The sequence below is a fragment of the Lipotes vexillifer genome, unplaced genomic scaffold, assembly GCF_000442215.2.
Source record: "Lipotes vexillifer unplaced genomic scaffold, Lipotes_vexillifer_v1.1 scaffold606, whole genome shotgun sequence".
NCBI classification, from domain to species: Eukaryota; Metazoa; Chordata; class Mammalia; order Artiodactyla; family Lipotidae; genus Lipotes; species Lipotes vexillifer.
The window spans coordinates 1,030,583-1,050,212 of NW_006780574.1; the positions used below are offsets into that span (position 1 = coordinate 1,030,583).

At 34.3% G+C, this 19,630-nt stretch overlaps 1 protein-coding gene across 1 annotated transcript in view; it reads left to right on the forward strand.

Moving 5' to 3' along the window:
- Nucleotides 1–19,630, forward strand: part of LRP1B (LDL receptor related protein 1B) — a gene marked incomplete at its 5' end in the record, with an annotated part of 1,013,530 nt that overhangs the window by 873,906 nt on the left and 119,994 nt on the right. Inside the window, 2 exons of the mRNA XM_007453725.1 lie at nt 22–141; nt 1,776–2,017. Coding sequence (XP_007453787.1) covers nt 22–141; nt 1,776–2,017 — 362 coding nt within the window. The remainder of the gene's footprint in view (nt 1–21; nt 142–1,775; nt 2,018–19,630) is intronic.

Consider the following 19,630-nt stretch of genomic DNA (forward strand, 5'->3'; position numbering starts at 1 on the left):
TTTTGAGCTCTTCTTTTCTAGACCTTAATGAATGTTTGGTGTTTGGCACGTGTTCCCACCAATGTGTAAATATGGAAGGATCCTATAAATGTGTGTGCGACCAGAATTTTCAAGAAAGAAATAACACCTGCATAGCAAAAGGTAAGGATATATAACCATTACTTTAAATGTTATTATAATTTTGCTGTAAACATTTTATGGGGAAAAAAATGTTTCGTATTGCATTTTAGCAATGGCTTAATGCCTGAAAATATAAAATAAATCTCTTTTTAATACTGGTTAAATTGTCCAATTTATTTATTATCATTCTTAATTAATCTAATCTGGGAAGGTTTATAAACATGGCTGTCAAATACCTGGCTACTATTAAAATCACTTTTGTGTTTGAAACAATTTATCAGGAGGTAAAATTTAAAAGCCAATGTGATAGAATATGAAGTATCTTTCTTTATGGCCTGCTCTCAGTGTACTTGAGGAAACATTATACCACTGGGATAAAAATAACGAGTTAAATTAAATGTTAGCATTATAAGGAGAATGGAATTTTGAGTAAGAACTTAAAGGTTTTAAAATAAAATTATGTCTTCAAATTCAGACCTCCTCTACTTATGAATATCATTTAAAAAAATTAAATTACAGATATATATTTGGGTCTTCTTAGATATGGCTTTTAATGCTTTTATGTTTTTACTAAATAATATTGTAGTTTAAATATTGTTAGCTACAGAGCATGATTAACAATGTTAATAAGACAGTTATTACAAGAGGAAAGCAACATGATATAGTGAATCAAGCAAGAATGGGCTATGGAATTAGACAGACTTGTATTTGAATCCCAGCATTGCACCTGATTGTGTGGCCTCGGGGAAGTTAAACTCTCTGAGCCTCAGTTCCTCATCTGTAAAATGGGAGGCCTAATCCTTACTTTCCATGGTTGTTGTAAGAGAAGATAAATTGTCAAAGACTTAATACATCTCCTATCACATAGTAACTATTTACTAAGTGAGAGCTATTGAGCCTATAGAGCTGAACTACAACTCGTGTATTAATTTTTTTTAATTTGCAGATATTATATATGCAATTCAGTCTTTCTTTACGGTTTCATTAATATTTCAATTACTATTTTCAGGGTTCTCTTTAGGGTTTTACTTGTCTCAGTATACAAATTACATCAGTATTGTATTGTAGGTGTCAAAATTTCAGGCTACATGGTTCCAGTTAGCAAGATTCTAGAAAATATTGAGATTATGGCATGTTAATATAATAAACACTGATATTTTTATAAAATAAAAATAAAAGAACATTTGACATATATGAATATTGGAAGAAGACTCTTCATATTGTAATTTTTATTTCTTAGCCTAAGGTAATGATCACTCATGTGCATAAACTAAATGCTCAGGAATGTCTGAGGCTTAGTGAGTATATAACATGGTATTTGAATATTCAGATCCAAAGCATTAAAACATAAGGTATTGTGACTTACCAAATAGAAATCCCTTTTCATAAAAAGGATATCTACTACAAATACCTAATTTCTGCCATAAGGTAAGCTTTGACCTAAGAAAACCTCTATTAATAACTCTTAGAAATGTTTAGTTAAGTGTGTTTTAGAAATGTCATGAAGACTAAAAGATGGTATAAAGCTGGTTTATTTTTATTGAGCAAGAAACTGTGTTAAGAATAACAATTCAAGTTAATTTAAAAGTACATTCGTTGCTTTTACATTAGTTGAAATTTATTTTATTTTTGTATTTTATTATAATAATCTCCAGGCTCTGAAGATCAAGTTCTCTACATTGCTAATGACACTGATATCCTGGGTTTTATATATCCATTCAACTACAGTGGCGATCATCAACAAATTTCTCATTTTGAACATAATTCAAGGATAACAGGGATGGATGTATATTATCAGAGAGATATGATTATTTGGAGTACTCAGTTTAATCCAGGTGGAATTTTCTACAAAAGGATACATGGCAGAGAAAAAAGGCAAGCAAACAGTGGCTTGATTGTAAGTAAATAAAATTGAATATTTGAAGGCTCACACCTTCCCCCACTTCCCTGTTTTTTTAATCTGTCAATCACAGTATCTGATTATAAGAGGTAATTAATATATTCAGTGATTCCTCCCAGTATTCTCCCTGTATAGAAATAGAACATTTCCCTACTCCTTTATTCTCATAGCTGGGTACAATTTATTTTAATTGCATGATATTATGTGTTTCTTTTAATACATATTCTGTAGTTACATAAGAATGGTAATTAATAATACCTAAAATTTCTAGAACTTTCTATATTTTATAGTATTTAATAATATATTATGAACATGAGGGTTTTTTTTCATCATGAGATCATATTGGGAACTATCACTTTGTTTTTACATTAGAAAATAAACTCAAAAATATACAGGGTAAGTTGTTTCATTTTTAACAATATGAGAAATATAGTTCTCTTCTAGGGCAAGAGATCAATTCGATAATGTAATCGTTTCTTCTGACTCCTAATAACTATATTTCAGGGAACATCCAAAATAGAGCAATATTGTTTACTGGTGTATGATGGACACATTGATTATCATGGTTATTCCTTTTGAGAAAAATAAACTAGAACATTTGTTTAGACTTGTGATTGTAGGTTATCCTTTTTTGTTTTAGGGCATGTCAATTTATTATGCATTTTATATTTTGAAGTAAATTAACAGAGAAATAACAGATAAAGACTTATTTTAGGGGGGCCTGGCCCATTCCCATACAACCAAAGAGTCAAATACTATCACAGTAGGATTAACTTACTTTAATCCTACTAAATAATTAAAGCTTTGTATTTGAAATGAATCAGAGACACCTATCTGGAAGTCTTCACTACCTTTTTCAGAGGTATCTACCATAAATATTTGAACTCCGTGAATATCATTTGATGGAAATCTGGAACACTATTTTTTATCAGTAGTAGGTGTCAATAAGCTGGTTTTAAAAGAAGCTATATTATTAGCTTTCAAATTCAGTTTAGATTAACTGTGAGTAAAAATCCATATATATCAGAGTTGTTTCTTTAACTCCTCCTCCCCCAAACCCAGTGTTATACAAAGCTTTAGTTCTATTAAGGGTAGTTCTAGGACAGAGCCAAGAACTTCAGAGGATCACTCTGCCCTCTTTCACTCACATATCATCTCCTTCCAATCAGACCAAAAGACTGACTCAGTCTTGACTAGCTTTAGCTTTCTTTATCTCTAAAACAGAAGTTTGCTTTGCAAAAAAAAAAAACAGTTTCATGTATTAATGAAGTGATAAAGAGTATATATTTTGAAATTACACTGACTGGGTTTTAATCTTGTTCCTGTTGCTTACTAGCTTCTTAGCTTCTCTGTACTCTCCATTTCATGAGGTTTTAGTGAGGAATACACGTGTGCACACACACACACTATATTTATATTAGCATTAATAGTTCTTGGCACATAATAAGTACTGTATAGATTAACAGAATGATATGATAATGATGGTGATGATGTTGATGATGACTGGAAAAATGTTCTTCCCTATAATGCATATTCTCACATTAAAAATTAATTGCAAATTACTCTTGCCTGAATTTGATAGTTGCTAAAAACATATCTTTATTTTTCATATAATTTTCAGTGAAAATGATTTGATAATTTTTTAGCTTTGTCCTTGGGGAGATGGATAAATACAATCAGTAGCCTCTAGCAAACTGTTTATTGTAGGCCACGAGCCAAACTTGTTTAATAGCTAAATATTTATTCTTATGTACTCAAATATATAAATGGATCAATATATACTTTATTTACATATTTTACATATTTTCATTTTTAATTTTATTAATGTGGTATAGAGTCTTTTGTCATCAATGCAAAGTTATTGATTAGCCTTTTTCTAATAGGATTTGAAACATCATTAGTCTTTTAATGGTAGTAATAAGATGTATTGTGTAATCTAGACTTTCTATTTGTTTTTCTTTCTCTTCTTAGACCTACCGATGACTAACAGTATTCAATAGGAAGAAAAGTGGGTAACAGTAGGGTACATTTTCTAGAAGCCCATCATAGCTAACTAAATGTCATGATTATAAGGTTGGAACCTCTGAGCCATGAATTTTAGCACCATGTTCTAAACCATTAAGCATTCCATAGAAATTCCAACTAGTGCATTATATATATGTGTAAACATACCTAAGGCTACACTGATAAGGGCAATTATTTAACTTTGCTTCCTAAACCTTTTTGTAATCCTGATATCTCAATATTATAAATATGGAATAAATCCATTCTCACCACCTTAAGTTAATGAGCAATGTGCATTCTAGAATGATTAAATGACTTATCTATGGCCATGCAGCTATAATGTGACACAATTTAGACTTTAACTTGAGATACTTGCTATATCTCTGAGTCTCAACATACTCATCTGAATGCTAACTACTTTATTGAAGTAGAACATTTCTAAACTCCCTTCCAGATAGTAACTATGTATGATTTCCCCAAAATTTGTGACATAGTTTATGTCTATTCAGTTATTACCTGGACAATTTGTATTTATTTCTTTGAAATCCATCTTGTATATAAAGAATTGATTTTCTGCCCTCAGGAATTTCCCTGCAATGTATTATATTTGCTCCTTTAACAGTCACCAGATAGTCATCCATTAGTTTAATGAACATGCACTCTATTTCATCTTCTAAGTTTTGGCACAATTATTAAATGATACTGACCTGAGAATTCCCCACTCCTCAGAAAACAAAACTTAAGATTTTTCCCTACACTGAAATTTCTATCTCTGAATCAATAGGTAAAAGAAAGAAAAATGCACAAATCGAACTATGGATACTTTAGTTATAACCCTATTATCAGTGAAGCAAATGGAAGGAGTTATCCATGTGATAGCAGGATATCTTGGAAGCATATTCACAGATACTAAAAACACTGGAATATTTTCATTTCGGCAAAGAGCAGAAAATATGTTATATCAGAAATCAGAAGAATATTGCTCAGACAGCTAAATGTTAACTGAAGTCCATTCTAAAGAAAGATAGTTTTTAACATGATAGTTTTTTAGAAATAAGGAAGGGAATTCTCTTCTATAATCTGTGAAAATGGTTGGAATAGTAATTAGGATTGCAAATTTAAATTTCAAATGCAGACTAAGTTATTTATAGGTAGAATTACTTATGATTTTCTAACCCCCTGAGCCATACAAAATGGCTAGATTTTTCCTTTAAGAAAATTAAGTAATTTAAAACTTAAAAGACTGGCATAATTCAATTGATATGTAAAGCATAATGAGAATTTGAATTTTAGTAGTTAGAACAGAATATGATAGTGTTATACAATTGTACATACTTTCTGGCCATTTATCATTTCTAGTATGAAATGCTAGATGCATGATGGCAAGCACTATAAAGTAGGTCAATGCTTAGAAAAATGAAAATGACTTTAAATATACAGATTAGATTTTTACAATTAAATAGCTGAATATTCCTGAGCAAAACAAATCGTTCCTCTGATCTACCTGGTCTTGAGAAGTGAATATGAGATACCATTTTTGGCATAATCTCCATTATGCAAAAGAGAATGTTCAGTATAAATTTACTTATAATTTTATTCATTAATAATCATAACTTTTTCTCAAAACATTTGATTAGACCATTTTTCCTGAAAAGCTTTAACAAAATATTCAACTGTTTTCTTTAATAGGTTTCAATTTTGAATTGGAGTCCTAGCTATAAGCCTCATACCCAATATATGGGTCTGTGTGTACATCTCATACACATGCATACACACACACACACACACACACACACACACACAAACATAAATTTATAGGTATGTCTATGAACCCATACATAAGCGTGTGTGTGTGTGTGTGTGTGTGTGTGTGTGTGTACACACATTTTAGCAAGAACTTCAAAGTCTTGTTTTAGGATGTTTGGGTAGTGGTAAAAATTGATAGTTTATTTTTTTAAATTTTTTTCTTCATTATTATAAATTTATGACAACCATTAAACTCTAAATTGAAACTGTCTGTACTTCCTTAGCAAGAATACTTTTAAAACCATCTGAGTTTATTCAAACCAGTCAACAGCTAAAATCATTTATTACAATTACTTTGGAAGAGATCTAAAACTATCAGATATTACACTATTACCATTTTGTGGCTTGACTGTTGTTGACTGCATAAGACAGTCACTCAGTAATACATACTGATTAGAGTTAATGGTTCTGAAACGGCTGTGATCAATATTCAAAATTTACTGAACGTAAATCTTTTAAGACCATATAAAACATATGATTATATAATTAATAATACTGATTAAGTTATTGATCAGATTGTATAGCATTTTAAGGTGAACCAGTCAAGTTTTATTCAATCATACCCATAGCTTTATTTAAAGAGTTCTGTTTGTTTGGTTTGGTGTTGGGTTCTTAGGATACAATAAAGATAATAGAATCTTGTCCTCATGAAGTTTACATTCTGTGGAATGAAGACAAAGTCAAGTAAATTAATAAATAAATAAATACAAAAAAATGTCCGGTTTTGAAAAGTGTATTGAGGGGAATAAAAACTGGACTTAGAGAGAAAAACTTAAACATTGTAGGTTTTGAGTAAGATGATCGATAAAGGCACATTTGAAGAAAGGAGATTTGAGCTAAGACCTAAGAGATGAGAAGGAAGTAATGCCATCTTATTTATATCTAAGACAACTATTTCACTTTTTATGTGGAGAATGGATCTGGTGGGAAAAAAGACTGGAACAGAAGGAGACCCCATAGGAGGACTATGCTCCCAATTAGAAATGGTGGTATGTTGCACTATTGTAGTATCAGTGAAATGGAGGGTAGTGAGTAGAATTTTAAGGAAAAATGTTTGTAAATAAAATGAATGTGAAAAATGAGAACAGGAAGGACTGCAGACTGACACCTGAGTTTCCGGATTCTATAATTTGATGGATACTGAAAATGGTAAACTGTGGGTTCAGTTTTAGTCATGTTAAGTCAGATACCTGTAAGAGATCCAAGCGAGATGTCAGTTAGTCAGTGATGTATTCAAGGCTTTATCTTAAATCTCTGGACTGGAGATTTACATTAAAGAATAGAAAAATAGAGGAGACATCTAAAACCATGAAGCCGGGTTAGATTACCAGGGGAAGTAAAGAGGGGACTGGAACGAAGCTCTGAGACTAGATTAAAATGATGACAAAGAGTGGCCAGTGCATTAGGAGAAAACTAGAATGTAGAGTCACAAAAACTAAGAGAAGAAAGTGTTTTGAAAAAGAATTTGGGGTTATATTTCTAGAGTACTGCCGAAAGATCGAGTAAAGGAAGATAAAGAAGTGTTCAATAAATTTGGAGACAGAAATTCATTAAAAGACCTTGACAAATGCTTAGAGTCATGGAGGAAGCAGACATCAGAGAGCACTTAGTGGTTCTACAATCAGTGGTTTTCCACTGGGGATGATCTTTCACCCCAGGGGACATTTGGTAATGTCTGAAGATATTTTTGATTTTCACAACTGGGGAGTGCTGCTGGTATCAAGTGAGTAGAGGCCAGGGGAAATGCTTAACACCCTACAATACATAAATTAGTTTCTCACAAGGAGTTATCCTTACCAAAATGTCAGTAGTGTCAGAGTTGAGAAACCTTTCTCTTCATAGTAGCAGTATCAGTCTTTCCAGTTAAATTAAGTCGATTTTTTGTTTGTTACTTCACTTGATGTAATAATAACCCTGCAATACAAAATAGTTCTAAGATGAATCATCAGTATAGTTTTTCTTTTATTGTTCTCTCTTTTTTTCCTCACCTCTCAGTCTCTTTTGCTAGATCTTTTTCTCCTTCCCTCTTAACATTGGAATGCCCCAGGCTCAGACCTTGATCCTCTTCTTTCTATCTTTCCTCACTTCCTTGTAGAGTTCATATTGTTTCATGGTTTAACATATAACCACATGCTAACAATTGCCTAATTGATTTCAGGCTCTGTCCAACTTCTTGCTTTGGTTTTCCTTTTGGATGTTTAAAAAAAAAAAATCCCCAGTGGAGCATGCCTAAAAATAAACTATTCATATGATCCACAAAATCTGCTTCCCCAATCTCATTCAATGGCAACTCCATTTTCCAGGTGCTCAAAGTCATTTTAGTCTTAGAGTCATTTTTGGCCCCTCTGCTTTTCTCATAACTCGAAAATCAGGCAATACTATTGAGTCTACTTTCAAGGTATGCCCAGGAGCTGAATACCTTACATCAGCTTGACTGCAAGGACCTAGTTTTGAACCACCATCATCTTTCTTTTGAATTAGTGCAATACCCTCCTAATTGGTCTCCTTGCTATCATTATTACTCACAAAACAGTAGCCAGACTGCTCCATATAAAACATAAATCAGATTATATCACATCTCAATTCAAAAATATCCAGTGGTTTCCCACTGAAAAGACTGAAATTCTCATCATATCTTACAAAGGTTTAAAAGATCTGGTCTCCTGTTACTTCTCTGACTTTATCTTCTACTACTTACCCCCTTACTCACTCTTCTCCAGAGAAGCTTTGCTATTTCTGAAACCCATCAGTAGCTACTAATGTAAGGCCATTCCTGAAATGTTCTCTTGGCATAAAATGTTCTTCAGCCAGATATCCTACATGACTCAATTCCTGAACTCCTTCAAGTCTTTGTTCAAATGTCATCTTCTGAATACATAACTTATTGATGATTACAATCTACTGCCCCATTCCCCTCCTGGGATCTTCAATGCCTTGCTCTTTTTCATTTCCATAATACTTATCTTTTTTCACTGCCATATATTTTATTCATTTATTATGTTTATTATCTATTGTCTACCTCACCTTGCTATAAATAAATTCCCGGATGGCAGGTTTTTTGTTTTTGTTTTTTTCTTCCCCTACTGTTTGGCCACTACTGTAATCCTAGCATCTAGAACAGACCTTGTCATAAAGTAGGTCATATTTTTTGAACTAGAAGGAATAAATTAATTGAAAATCTTGAAGAGACATGGCAATAGCTTGTCAGTCTTGAAAGTTATCCTTTACAAGTTATTCTTCTCATCCTTGGTATTCATCACAAGTTTAAATATTTTTATCTGCAGATATATCCCATTTTTTCCACTTTTGTCTCACAAAAGCCTAGATTAAACTTTCACATTCTCCCCTCTGGAGTCCATTGAATAAGCCTCCTCTGAATTTCCTGTATCCTCCCCTCTGGAGTCCATTGAGTAAGCCTCCTCTGAATTTCCTGTATCTCCTTGGTCCCCATCCCCAAGCCATTCTTCACACCGTAGCCAAAATAATCTTAGAACATTAAACTCATCATCATATCTCCCTACTTAAAACATTCAAATGGATTTCCATTGAAAAATCATTGTTTTACAAGTCTCTCCATGATGTTTAGACTCATCTCCTACCACGCCCCTCCCATCTTCTTTCACACCCATGAATATTCACATATACACCCACATTTTTTTCTAGCCATAAATAGATCATGCTTCATTTACAAGAATGCACTTCACAATTATAATATGCATTATTTTCTCTGCCTCCCTTAATTACCCTAATGAATCAAAGTTCCTTTATTAAGAAGACATCACTTTTATTATTATTGTGATCATTGAGATTGGTCTTGGTCTGGTTTAGGTATTAGAGATCTCAGCCTACATGATGTGCTTTCAGGTCTTCCAAAAGGCCTAACTGAACTAACTGTTAATGTTTGAAAGCACAGACTCACAAAAAGACTGACTACCATCCTGGAGAATGTCAATTGTATGCCCAGGAAGTAGCCTACAAGGTGACCTCATTATTATTCCACATTCTGTTTAGACTTAGAAAATGGATTACTATGGGCATCATCAGAAAATCTACAAACAACAAATGCTGGAGAGGGTGTGGAGAAAAGGGAACCCTCTTGCACTGTTGGTGGGAATGTAAATTGATACAGCCACTATGGAGAACAGTATGGAGGTTCCTTAAAAAAGTAAAAATAGAACTACCATATGACCCAGCAATCCCACTACTGGACATATACCCAGAGAAAACCATAATTCAAAAAGAGTCAGGTACCACAATGTTCATTGCAGCACTATTTACAATAGCTAGGTCATGGAAGCAACCTAAATGCCCATCGACAGATGAATGGATAAAGAAGATGTGGTACATATATACAATGGAATATTACTCAGCCATAAAAAGGAATGAAATTGGGTCATTTGTAGACTTGGGTGGATCTAGAGACTGTCACATAGAGTGAAGTAAGTCAGAAAGAGAAAAACAAATATCATATATTAATGCATATATGTGGAGTCTAGAAAAATGGTACAGATGAACCAGTTTGCAAGGCAGAGATAGAAACACAGATATAGAGAACAAACATATGGACTCCAATGGGGGGGATGGTGGGATAAATTGGGAGATTTTGATTGACATATACACTAATATGTATAAAATAGATAACTAATAAGAGCCTGCTGTATAAAAAAATAAATAAAATAAAATTCAAAAAAAAAAGAAAATGGATTGCTAGTGTATCTAGGGTATAATGAAACAAGCAGGAAACTAATGTTAATGAAGCAGGAAAGAAAATGATATATAAAATTCAGTATTATGTATATGTACACATACACTTACATATTCATAATTTGAACTTGATGGAGAGACATTGAACTATAAGGGCCCAATTTATGTGTACATATTCATATATATATACATGCACATTTACATATCTGCTACATAAGTATTCCAGTTTATCTACAAGATGCTTACCTAATGACTCTGGAGACACACTCTCAACATTTGTTTCTCTGACTTTTCTTTTTCCATGTGTTTATTGCTGTTTTAACCTCCTTTCTTATAGATACATGATTTATTCATTAAAGTCGAATTCTTTTGTCTCTTTAAGGCATGGGTTGCAAACCAGCTATATAGGTAAGTTAAATGAGTGAAACAGGTTGGACAGAACATTAGGGATCCAGGTGAGAGAGGCAAACTGAAGATGTATCTCATTAAAACAGAAGCAGCTGATTGACTCTGCTACTCTGGAATGTTGGCCTGCTTTTGATATACTATCTTATTTATCCTTAATTTTTAAGAAAAAAAAAGTTTAATTTGTTAAAGTGATATCTTCTTAATTTTAAAGTTAGAATCTACTTAATAGGGTTTTTTTTAACTTTAACTTAAATTTAGTCCTCAGTGTACCATTTTGCAATCTCTGCTTTCAGATAGTTCTGCCTTACATCTCAGCTGTTGTGCTTGTTTAAACTGTAAACATCAGAAGGCACCCTGCTTTCTTAATTCCAGGTCTTTCACATAGGGAGATGATGTCAAAATTGCCCCCATAAGTATCAACAAATTTTTCACTTACTGACTTATGCATGAAAATTCATATTTAGCATTAGATGTATTCTTAAGATTTATAAAGAATGGATAATGTTTTAAACTGTTATATAATTTCGTGTTTGGAAGCTAAAGACTTTAACAGATCATCTAATCCAAATCCTTTATTTTTATGTGCCACATAATTTATAGAGAAACTATGACTGGCTCTTAAACCAAGTTTCTGATTTCAAATGTTGTGTGCTTTCCAGTCTTCCATGATATCTTTTGTTTAGCTGGTAGTGTGAATGAAGGTTTTGAGAGTGGGTTTTGCTTTTTATGGAGGGTGGGTGGTAAATCATAACAAATAAGTTTAAAGAACACTGAGCATGTTAAAAAACGATAAAATCACATACAATATTGACCCTGTAACCCAAAGACAAATCTGGGTCTTTTCAGGATGTTGTCTATTGAATGTGGACTCCCCCCACCACACAAGCACAAGTTCTTTACAGTGTCTTCACATCTTTGTTTTACTAGCATTGCATCAGGAGATAATTAACTTCAGCAAAATGAACTGAATTTTCTTTTCTTAGATATACACAAAGATGAAAAATCATGAACAAGTGAAATATGTGACCACTTCAGTCTATCCTTGTGTTAACTATATTTTCTTAAATTATATTGCTAACTATAGGAATTTTGTTTTACAAAAGATAGCATTTCCATGGCTTGAATGTTTTCATTCTCCTTTCATAGATTTTCCTCTTTCCTTGATTTAAAACAAATGCCTTCAGTATTTATATATAAAGACATATATATATATATATATAAAGACATATCTTTAGTTTACTGAAGCTGGAATTGTGCCAGATACATTACAATCCACAGCTGTAAAGGACTGGTAGTTTAAAGCAGTAACCTCTGATTTTGTTACAATCAAGCTGCCATTTTTTCTGTAAGATTTTAAGCATTTCATTCATTCGACTAATATATCTCTATGAAAAAGAATGCCTCAGGACTCAAAACTTTGGCTGTGTATTTAGAGAGCTTATTAGGAAAGAAATCATCTGTCTGGAGGAAGCAGTCAAAATCTGTCTTCTACTTTGTGCAAAAATATGAGCAATGCCTTTTGTTATCTGGGTAACCACACGCCTCTGCAGTCTCTTAAACATGACATATCTCATTAGTGTCTCTAGTTCTTTGGCCTGTCTATAGTGCTAGTAGCCAAAGGGGCAAATGAGAGTTTCATGTTTTCTTATTTCCAATCTAATGTGTTTGGTTGTTTTGTTTTCAGTCTCTTTAGAGACAAATGGCTTAACTATCTGTTTCTGTTTTTCATGTCAGTCTCAACTCCATGCCAAGAACCTCAGTTTACTTTTTCTGTGTTTTCCCACTTTTTGTATGTACTTGATTGACTTTGAATTTCTCCGTAAGACCCAACAGGAATTTGCCTGCCACTCTCCAACCAACACTCATTCAATATGAGAATCCCTTTTAGATGGCTAATGCTATTCACAATCCTGGTCAAGTAGTGAGCAATAGAAAGGGATTATTTATTTCCTATAGGACCCACGATAGAGGTGATTTCCTAATTTCGCCACAGTTTCCTTAATAATAAGCCCATCCTATTGCTGTCTCTTGTTGTTGTTCTTCTGTTCAATTCTTCTCTTTTCAGTGTTGAGAATAATTGAGCATTCAGTATGTTATGAGTCACTGAGGATGAACACCTAGTAACATCTTCACCCTGCTGCCATTATTCTCTGAGAATCATCTTGTCACTGATGATTCATGACTTTAGGTTGAATTTATTGGGCATGACCATCCTTTATCCCATATTCTAACTACTTTAGTTGATACCAGAATGACATTAGGGATTCCTTGATCAAGGAACCAGAGAATAACTGTATAGATTTAAATGACTCTATAACTCTTCAGCATCTCTTATGCTCAGCATTGAAAAGTAACATTTTGCCCTTTCCTTAAGCCATATTCTTCACTCTAGGAATGTGACCTAAGTTTGATATATCCTTCTGGAATTCACCATTAATAGAATTTTCACCAGCCAGCTTACCTGAAAAAGTATCACAAAATAAAACTTCTGAATGTTCTGTGATCATTAGGAATCTGAGGTTTTAATAGTCGGCAGTACAGGTGTAGAAATGTAGAATGGAAAGGTAATCAGCCCAGTTTTGAGCATGAGAGAAATAAAATAAAAATCTTAAATTCAAAAAAGTGAAACTTTGCATAAAACATGTCCTATTTTAGCAAGAATACAGATAGGATAGAAAATTATGTATGTATATTAACATCTGATAAAGCCAAAATAGGTATTTATCTATGTTCATGCTAGACAACAGATATCATATTTCTGCATGCTAAAAGATTGCTCTAGTGGTGTTAAAAAATGATAATATGCTCCAGCAGGCTTTACACACTTTATAATGGTTATATTTTCCCATTGTCTCTCATCTGTATAAATTTATGACTTACACTGACAAGCCCATACCACTTGATATATTTACTCTTTTTTTCGCTGCTAAAATCATTTTTTTATATCTTTATTGGAGTATAATTGCTTTACAATGATTTATTAGTTTCTGCTTTATAACAAAGTGAATCAGCTTTACATATACATATGTTCCCAGATCTCTTCTCTCTTGCGTCTCCCTCCCTCCCACCCTCCCTATCCCACCCCTCTCCGTGGTCACAAAGCACCGAGCTGATCTCCCTGTGCTATGCGGCTGCTTCCCACTAGCTATCTATTTTACGTTTGGTATTGTATATATGTCCATGCCACTCTCTCACTTTGTCACAGCTTATCCTTCCCCCTCCCCATATCTTCAAGTCCATTCTCTAGTAGGTCTGAGTCTTTATTCCTGTCTTACCCCTAGGTTCTTCATGTCATTTTTTTTTCTTAAATTCCATATATGTGTGTTAGCATACGTATTTGTCTTTCTCTTTCTGACTGACTTCAACCTGTATGACAGACTCTAGGTCCATCCACCTCATTACAAATAGCTCAATTTCGTTTCTTTTTATGGCTGAGTAATGTTCCATTGTATATGTGTGCCACATCTTCTTTATCCATTCATCCGATGATGAACACTTAGGTTGTTTCCATCTCCAGGCTATTGTAAATAGAGCTGCAATGAACATTTCAGTACATGACTGTTTTTGAATTATGGTTTTCTCAGGGTATATGCCCAGTAGTGGGATTGCTGGGTCATATGGTAGTTCTATTTGTAGTTTTTTAAGGAACCTCCATACTGTTCTCAATAGTGGCTGTACCGATTCATATTCCCACCACCAGTGCAAGAGTGTTCCCTTTTCTTCACACCCTCTCCAGCATTTCTAGATTTTTTTGTTGATGGACATTATGACTGGTGTGAGATGATATCTCATTGTGGTTTTCATTTGCATTTCTCTAATGATTAATGATGTTGAGCATTCTTCATGTGTTTGTTGGCAGTCTGTATATCTTCTTTGGAGAAATGTTTATTTAGGTCTTCTGCCCAATTTTGGATTGGGTTGTTTGTTTTTTTGTTATTGAGCTGCATGAGCTGCTTATAAATTTTGGAGATTAATCCTTTGTCAGTTGCTTCATTTGCAAATATTTTCTCCCATTCTGAGGGTTGTCTTTTGGTATTCTTTATGGTTTCCTTTGCTGTGCAAGAGCTTTGAAGTTTCATTAGGTCCCATTTGTTTAATTTTGTTTTTATTTCCATTGCTCTAGGATGTGGGTCAAAAAGGATCTTGCTGTGATTTATGTCATAGAGTGTTCTGCCTATAATTTCCTCTAAGAGTTTGATAGTTTCTGGCCTTACATTTAGGTCTTTAATCCATTTTGAGCTTATTTTTGTGTATGGTGTTAGGGAGTGATCTAATCTCATACTTTTAAATGTACCTGTCCAGTTTTCCCAGCACCATTTATTGAAGAGGCTGTCCTTTCTCCACTGTACATTTCTGCCTCCTTTATCAAACATAAGGTGACCCTATGTGCATGGGTTTATCTCTGGGCTTTCTATCCTGTTCCATTGATCTATCTTTCTGTTTTTGTGCCAGTACCATACTGTCTTGATTACTGTAGCTTTGTAGTATAGTCTGAAGTCAGGCAGCCTGATTCCTCCAGCTCCATTTTCCGTTCTCAAGATTGCTTTGGCTATTCGGGGTCTTTTGTGTTTCCATACAAATTGTGAAATTTTTTGTTCTAGTTCTGTGAAAAATGCCAGTGGTAGTTTGATAGGGATTGCATTGAATCTGTAGATTGCTTTGGGTAGTAGAGTCATTTTCACAATGTTGATTCTTCCAAGCCAAGGACATGGTATATCTCTCCATTTATTTGTATCATCTTTAATTTTTTTCATCAGTGTCTTATAATTTTCTGCATACAGGTCTTTAGTCTCCTTAGGTAGGTTTATTCCTAGATATTTTATTCTTTTTGTTGCAATGGTAAATGGGAGTGTTTTCTTGATTTCACTTTCAGATTTTTCATCATTAGTGTATAGGAATGCCAGAGATTTCTGTGCATTAACTTTGTATCCTGCACTTTACCAAATTTATTGATTAGCTCTAGTAGTTTTCTGGTAGCATCTTTAGGATTCTCTATGTATAGTATCATGTCATCTGCAAACAGTGACAGCTTTACTTCTTCTTTTCTGATTTGGATTCCTTTTATTTCCTTTTCTTCTCTGATTGCTGTGGCTAAAACTTCCAAAACTATGTTGAATAAGAGTGGTGAGAGTGGGCAACCTTGTCTTGTTCCTGACCTTATGGGAAATGCTTTCAGTTTTTCACCATTGAGGATGATGTTGGCTGTGGGTTTGTCATATATGGCCTTTATTATGTTGAGGAAAGTTGCCTTTATGCCTACTTTCTGCAGGGTTTTTATCATAAATGGGTGTTGAATTTTGTCAAAAGCTTTCTCTGCATCTATCAAGATGATTATATAGTTTTTCTCCTTCAATTTGTTAATATGGTTTATCACATTGATAGATTTGTGTATATTGAAGAATCCTTGCATTCCTGGAATAAACCCCACTTGATCATGGTGTATGATCCTTTTAATGTGCTGTTGGATTCTGTTTGCTAGTATTTTGTTGAGGATTTTTGCATCTATGTTTATCAGTGATATTGGCCTGTAGTTTTCTTTCTTTGTGATATCCTTGTCTGGTTTTGGTATCGGGGACGGTGGCCTTGTAGATTGAGTTTGGGAGTGTTCCTCCCCTGCTATATTTTGGAAGAGTTTGAGAAGGATAGGTGTTAACTCTTCTCTAAATCTTTGATAGAATTCTCCTGTGAAGCTATCTGGTCCTGGGCTTTTGTTTGTTGGAAGATTTTTAATCACAGTTTCAATATCAGTGCTTGTGATTGATCTGTTCATATTTTCTATTTCTTCCTGATTCAGTCTTGGCAGGTTGTGCATTTTTTCTAAGAATTTGTCCATTTCTTCCAGATTGTCCATTTTATTGGCATAGAGTTGCTTGTAGTAATCCCTCATGATTTTTTGTATTTCTGCAGTGTCAGTTGTTACTTCTCCTTTTTCATTTCTGATTCTATTGATTTGAGTCTTCTCCCTTATTTTCTTGATGAGTCTGGCTAATGGTTTATCAATTTTGTTTATCTTCTCAAAGAACCAGCTTTTAGTTTTATTGATCTTTGCTATTGTTTCCTTCATTTCTTTTTCATTTATTTCTGATCTGATTTTTATGATTTCTTTCCTTCTGCTAACTTTGGGGTTTTTTTGTTCTTCTTTCTCTAATTGCTTGAGGTGCAAGGTTAGGCTGTTTATTCGAGATGTTTCCTGTTTCTTAGGTGGGATTGTATTGCTATAAACTTCCCTCTTAGAACTGCTTTTGCTGCATCCCATAGATTTGGCGTCGTCATGTCTCCATTGTCATTTGTTTCTAGGTATTTTTTGATTTCCCCTTTGATTTCTTCAGTGATCACTTCGTTTTTAAGTAGTGTATTGTTTAGCCTCCATGTGTTTGTTATTTTTTACGATCTTTTCCTATAATTGATACCTAGTCTCATGGCATTGTGGTCGGAAAAGATACTTGATACAATTTCAATTTTCTTAAATTTACCAAGGCTTGATTTGTGACCCAAGATATGATCTATCCTGGAGAATGTTCCATGAGCACTTGAGAAAAATGTGTATTCTGTTGTTTTTGGATGGAGTGTCCTATAAATATCAATTAAGTCCATCCTGTTTAATGTATCATTTAAAGCTTGTGTTTCCTTATTTATTTTCATTTTGGATGATCTGTCCATTGGTGAAAGTGGGGTGTTGAAGTCCCCTACTATGAATGTGTTACTGTCGATTTCCCCTTTTATGGCTGCTAGTTTTTGCCTTATGTATTGAGGTGCTCCTATGTTGGGTGCATAAATATTTACAATTGTTATATCTTCTTCTTGGATCGATCCCTTAATCATTATGTAGTGTCCTTCTTTGTCTCTTCTGATAGTCCTTATTTTAAAGTCTATTTTGTCTGATATGAGAATTGCTACTCCAGCTTTCTTTTGGTTTCTATTTGCATGGAGTATCTTTTTCCATCCCCTTACTTTCAGTCTGTATGTGTCTCTAGGTCTGAAGTGGGTCTCTTGTAGACAGCAAATATATGGGTCTTGTTTTGTATCCATTCAGCCAATCTGTGTCTTTTAGTGGGAGCATTTAGTCCATTTACATTTAAGGTAATTATCGATATGTATGTTCCTATTCCCATTTTCTAAATTGTTTTGGGTTCGTTATTGTAGGTCTTTTCCTTCTCTCGTCTTTCTTGCTTAGAGAAGTTCCTCTAGCATTTGTTGTAAAGCTGGTTTGGTGGTGCTGAACTGTCTCAGCTTTTGCTTGTCTGTAAAGGTTTTGATTTCTCCATCAAATCTGAATGAGATTCTTGCTGGGTAGAGTAATCTTGGTTGTAGCTTTTTCTCCTTCATCACTTTAAATATGTCCTGCCAATCCCTTCTGGCTTGCAGAGTTTCTGCTGAGAGATCAGCTGTTAACCTTATGGGGATTCCCTTGTCTGTTATTTGTTGTTTTTCCCTTGCTGCTTCTAATATGTTTTCTTTGTATTTAATTTTTGACAGTTTGATTAATATGTGCCTTGGCATATTTCTCCTTGGATTTATCCTGTATGGGACTCTCTGTGCTTCCTGTACCTATTTCCTTTCCCATATTAGGGACGTTTTCAACTATAATCTCTTCAAATATTTTCTCAGTTCCTTTCTTTTTCTCTTCTTCTGGAACCCCTATAATTCGAATGTTGTTGCATTTAATGTTGTCCCAGAGGTCTCTGAGACTATCCTCAGTTCTTTTCATTCTTTTTTCTTTATTGTGTTCTGCAGTAGTTATTTCCACTATTTTATCTTCCAGGTCACTTATCCACTTTTCTGCCTCAGTTATTCTGCTATTGATCCCATCTAGAGTATTTTTAATTTCATTTATTGTGTTGTTCATCACTCTTTGTTTGCTCTTTAGTTCTTCTAGGTCCTTGTTAAATGTTTCTTGCATTTTGTCTATTCTATTTCCAGATTTTGGATCATCTTTACTATCATTATTCTGAATTCTCTTTCAGGTAGACTGCCTATTTCCTCTTCATTTGTTAGGTCTGTTGGGTTTTTACCTTGCTCCTTCATCTGCTGTGTGTTTTTCTGTCTTCTCATTTTGCTTATCTTACTGTGTTTGGGGTCTCTTTTTTGCAGGCTGCAGGTTCATAGTTCCCGTTGTTTTTGGTGTCTGTCCCCAGTGGCTGAAGTTGGTTCAGTGCGTTGTGTAGTCTTCCTGGTGGAGGGGACTAGTGCCTGTATTCTGGTGGATGAGACTGGATCTTGTCTTTTTGGGGGGCAGTTCCACGTCTGGTGGTGTGTTATGGGGTGTCTGTGGACTTATTATGATTTTAGGCAGCCTCTCTGCTAATCGGTGGGGTTGTGTTCTTGTCTTGCTAGTTGTTTGACATAGGGTGTTCAGCACTGTAGCTTGCTGGTCGTTGAGTGAAGCTGGGTGCTGGTGTTGAGATGGAGATCTCTGGGAGATTTTCACCGTTTGATATTATGTGGAGCTGGGAGGTCTCTTGTGGACCAGTGTCCTGAAGTTAGCTGTCCCACCTCAGAGGTACAGCACTGACTCCTGGCTGCAGCACCAAGAGCCTTTCATCCACACGGCTCAGAATAAAAGGGAGAGAAAGTAGAAAGAAAGGAAGGAAGGAAGGAAGGAAGAAAGAGAAAGAAAGAAAGGAAGGAAGAAAGAAAGGGCAGGCAGGGAGGGAGGGAGGAAGGAAGGAGGGAGGGAAGGAAAGAAAG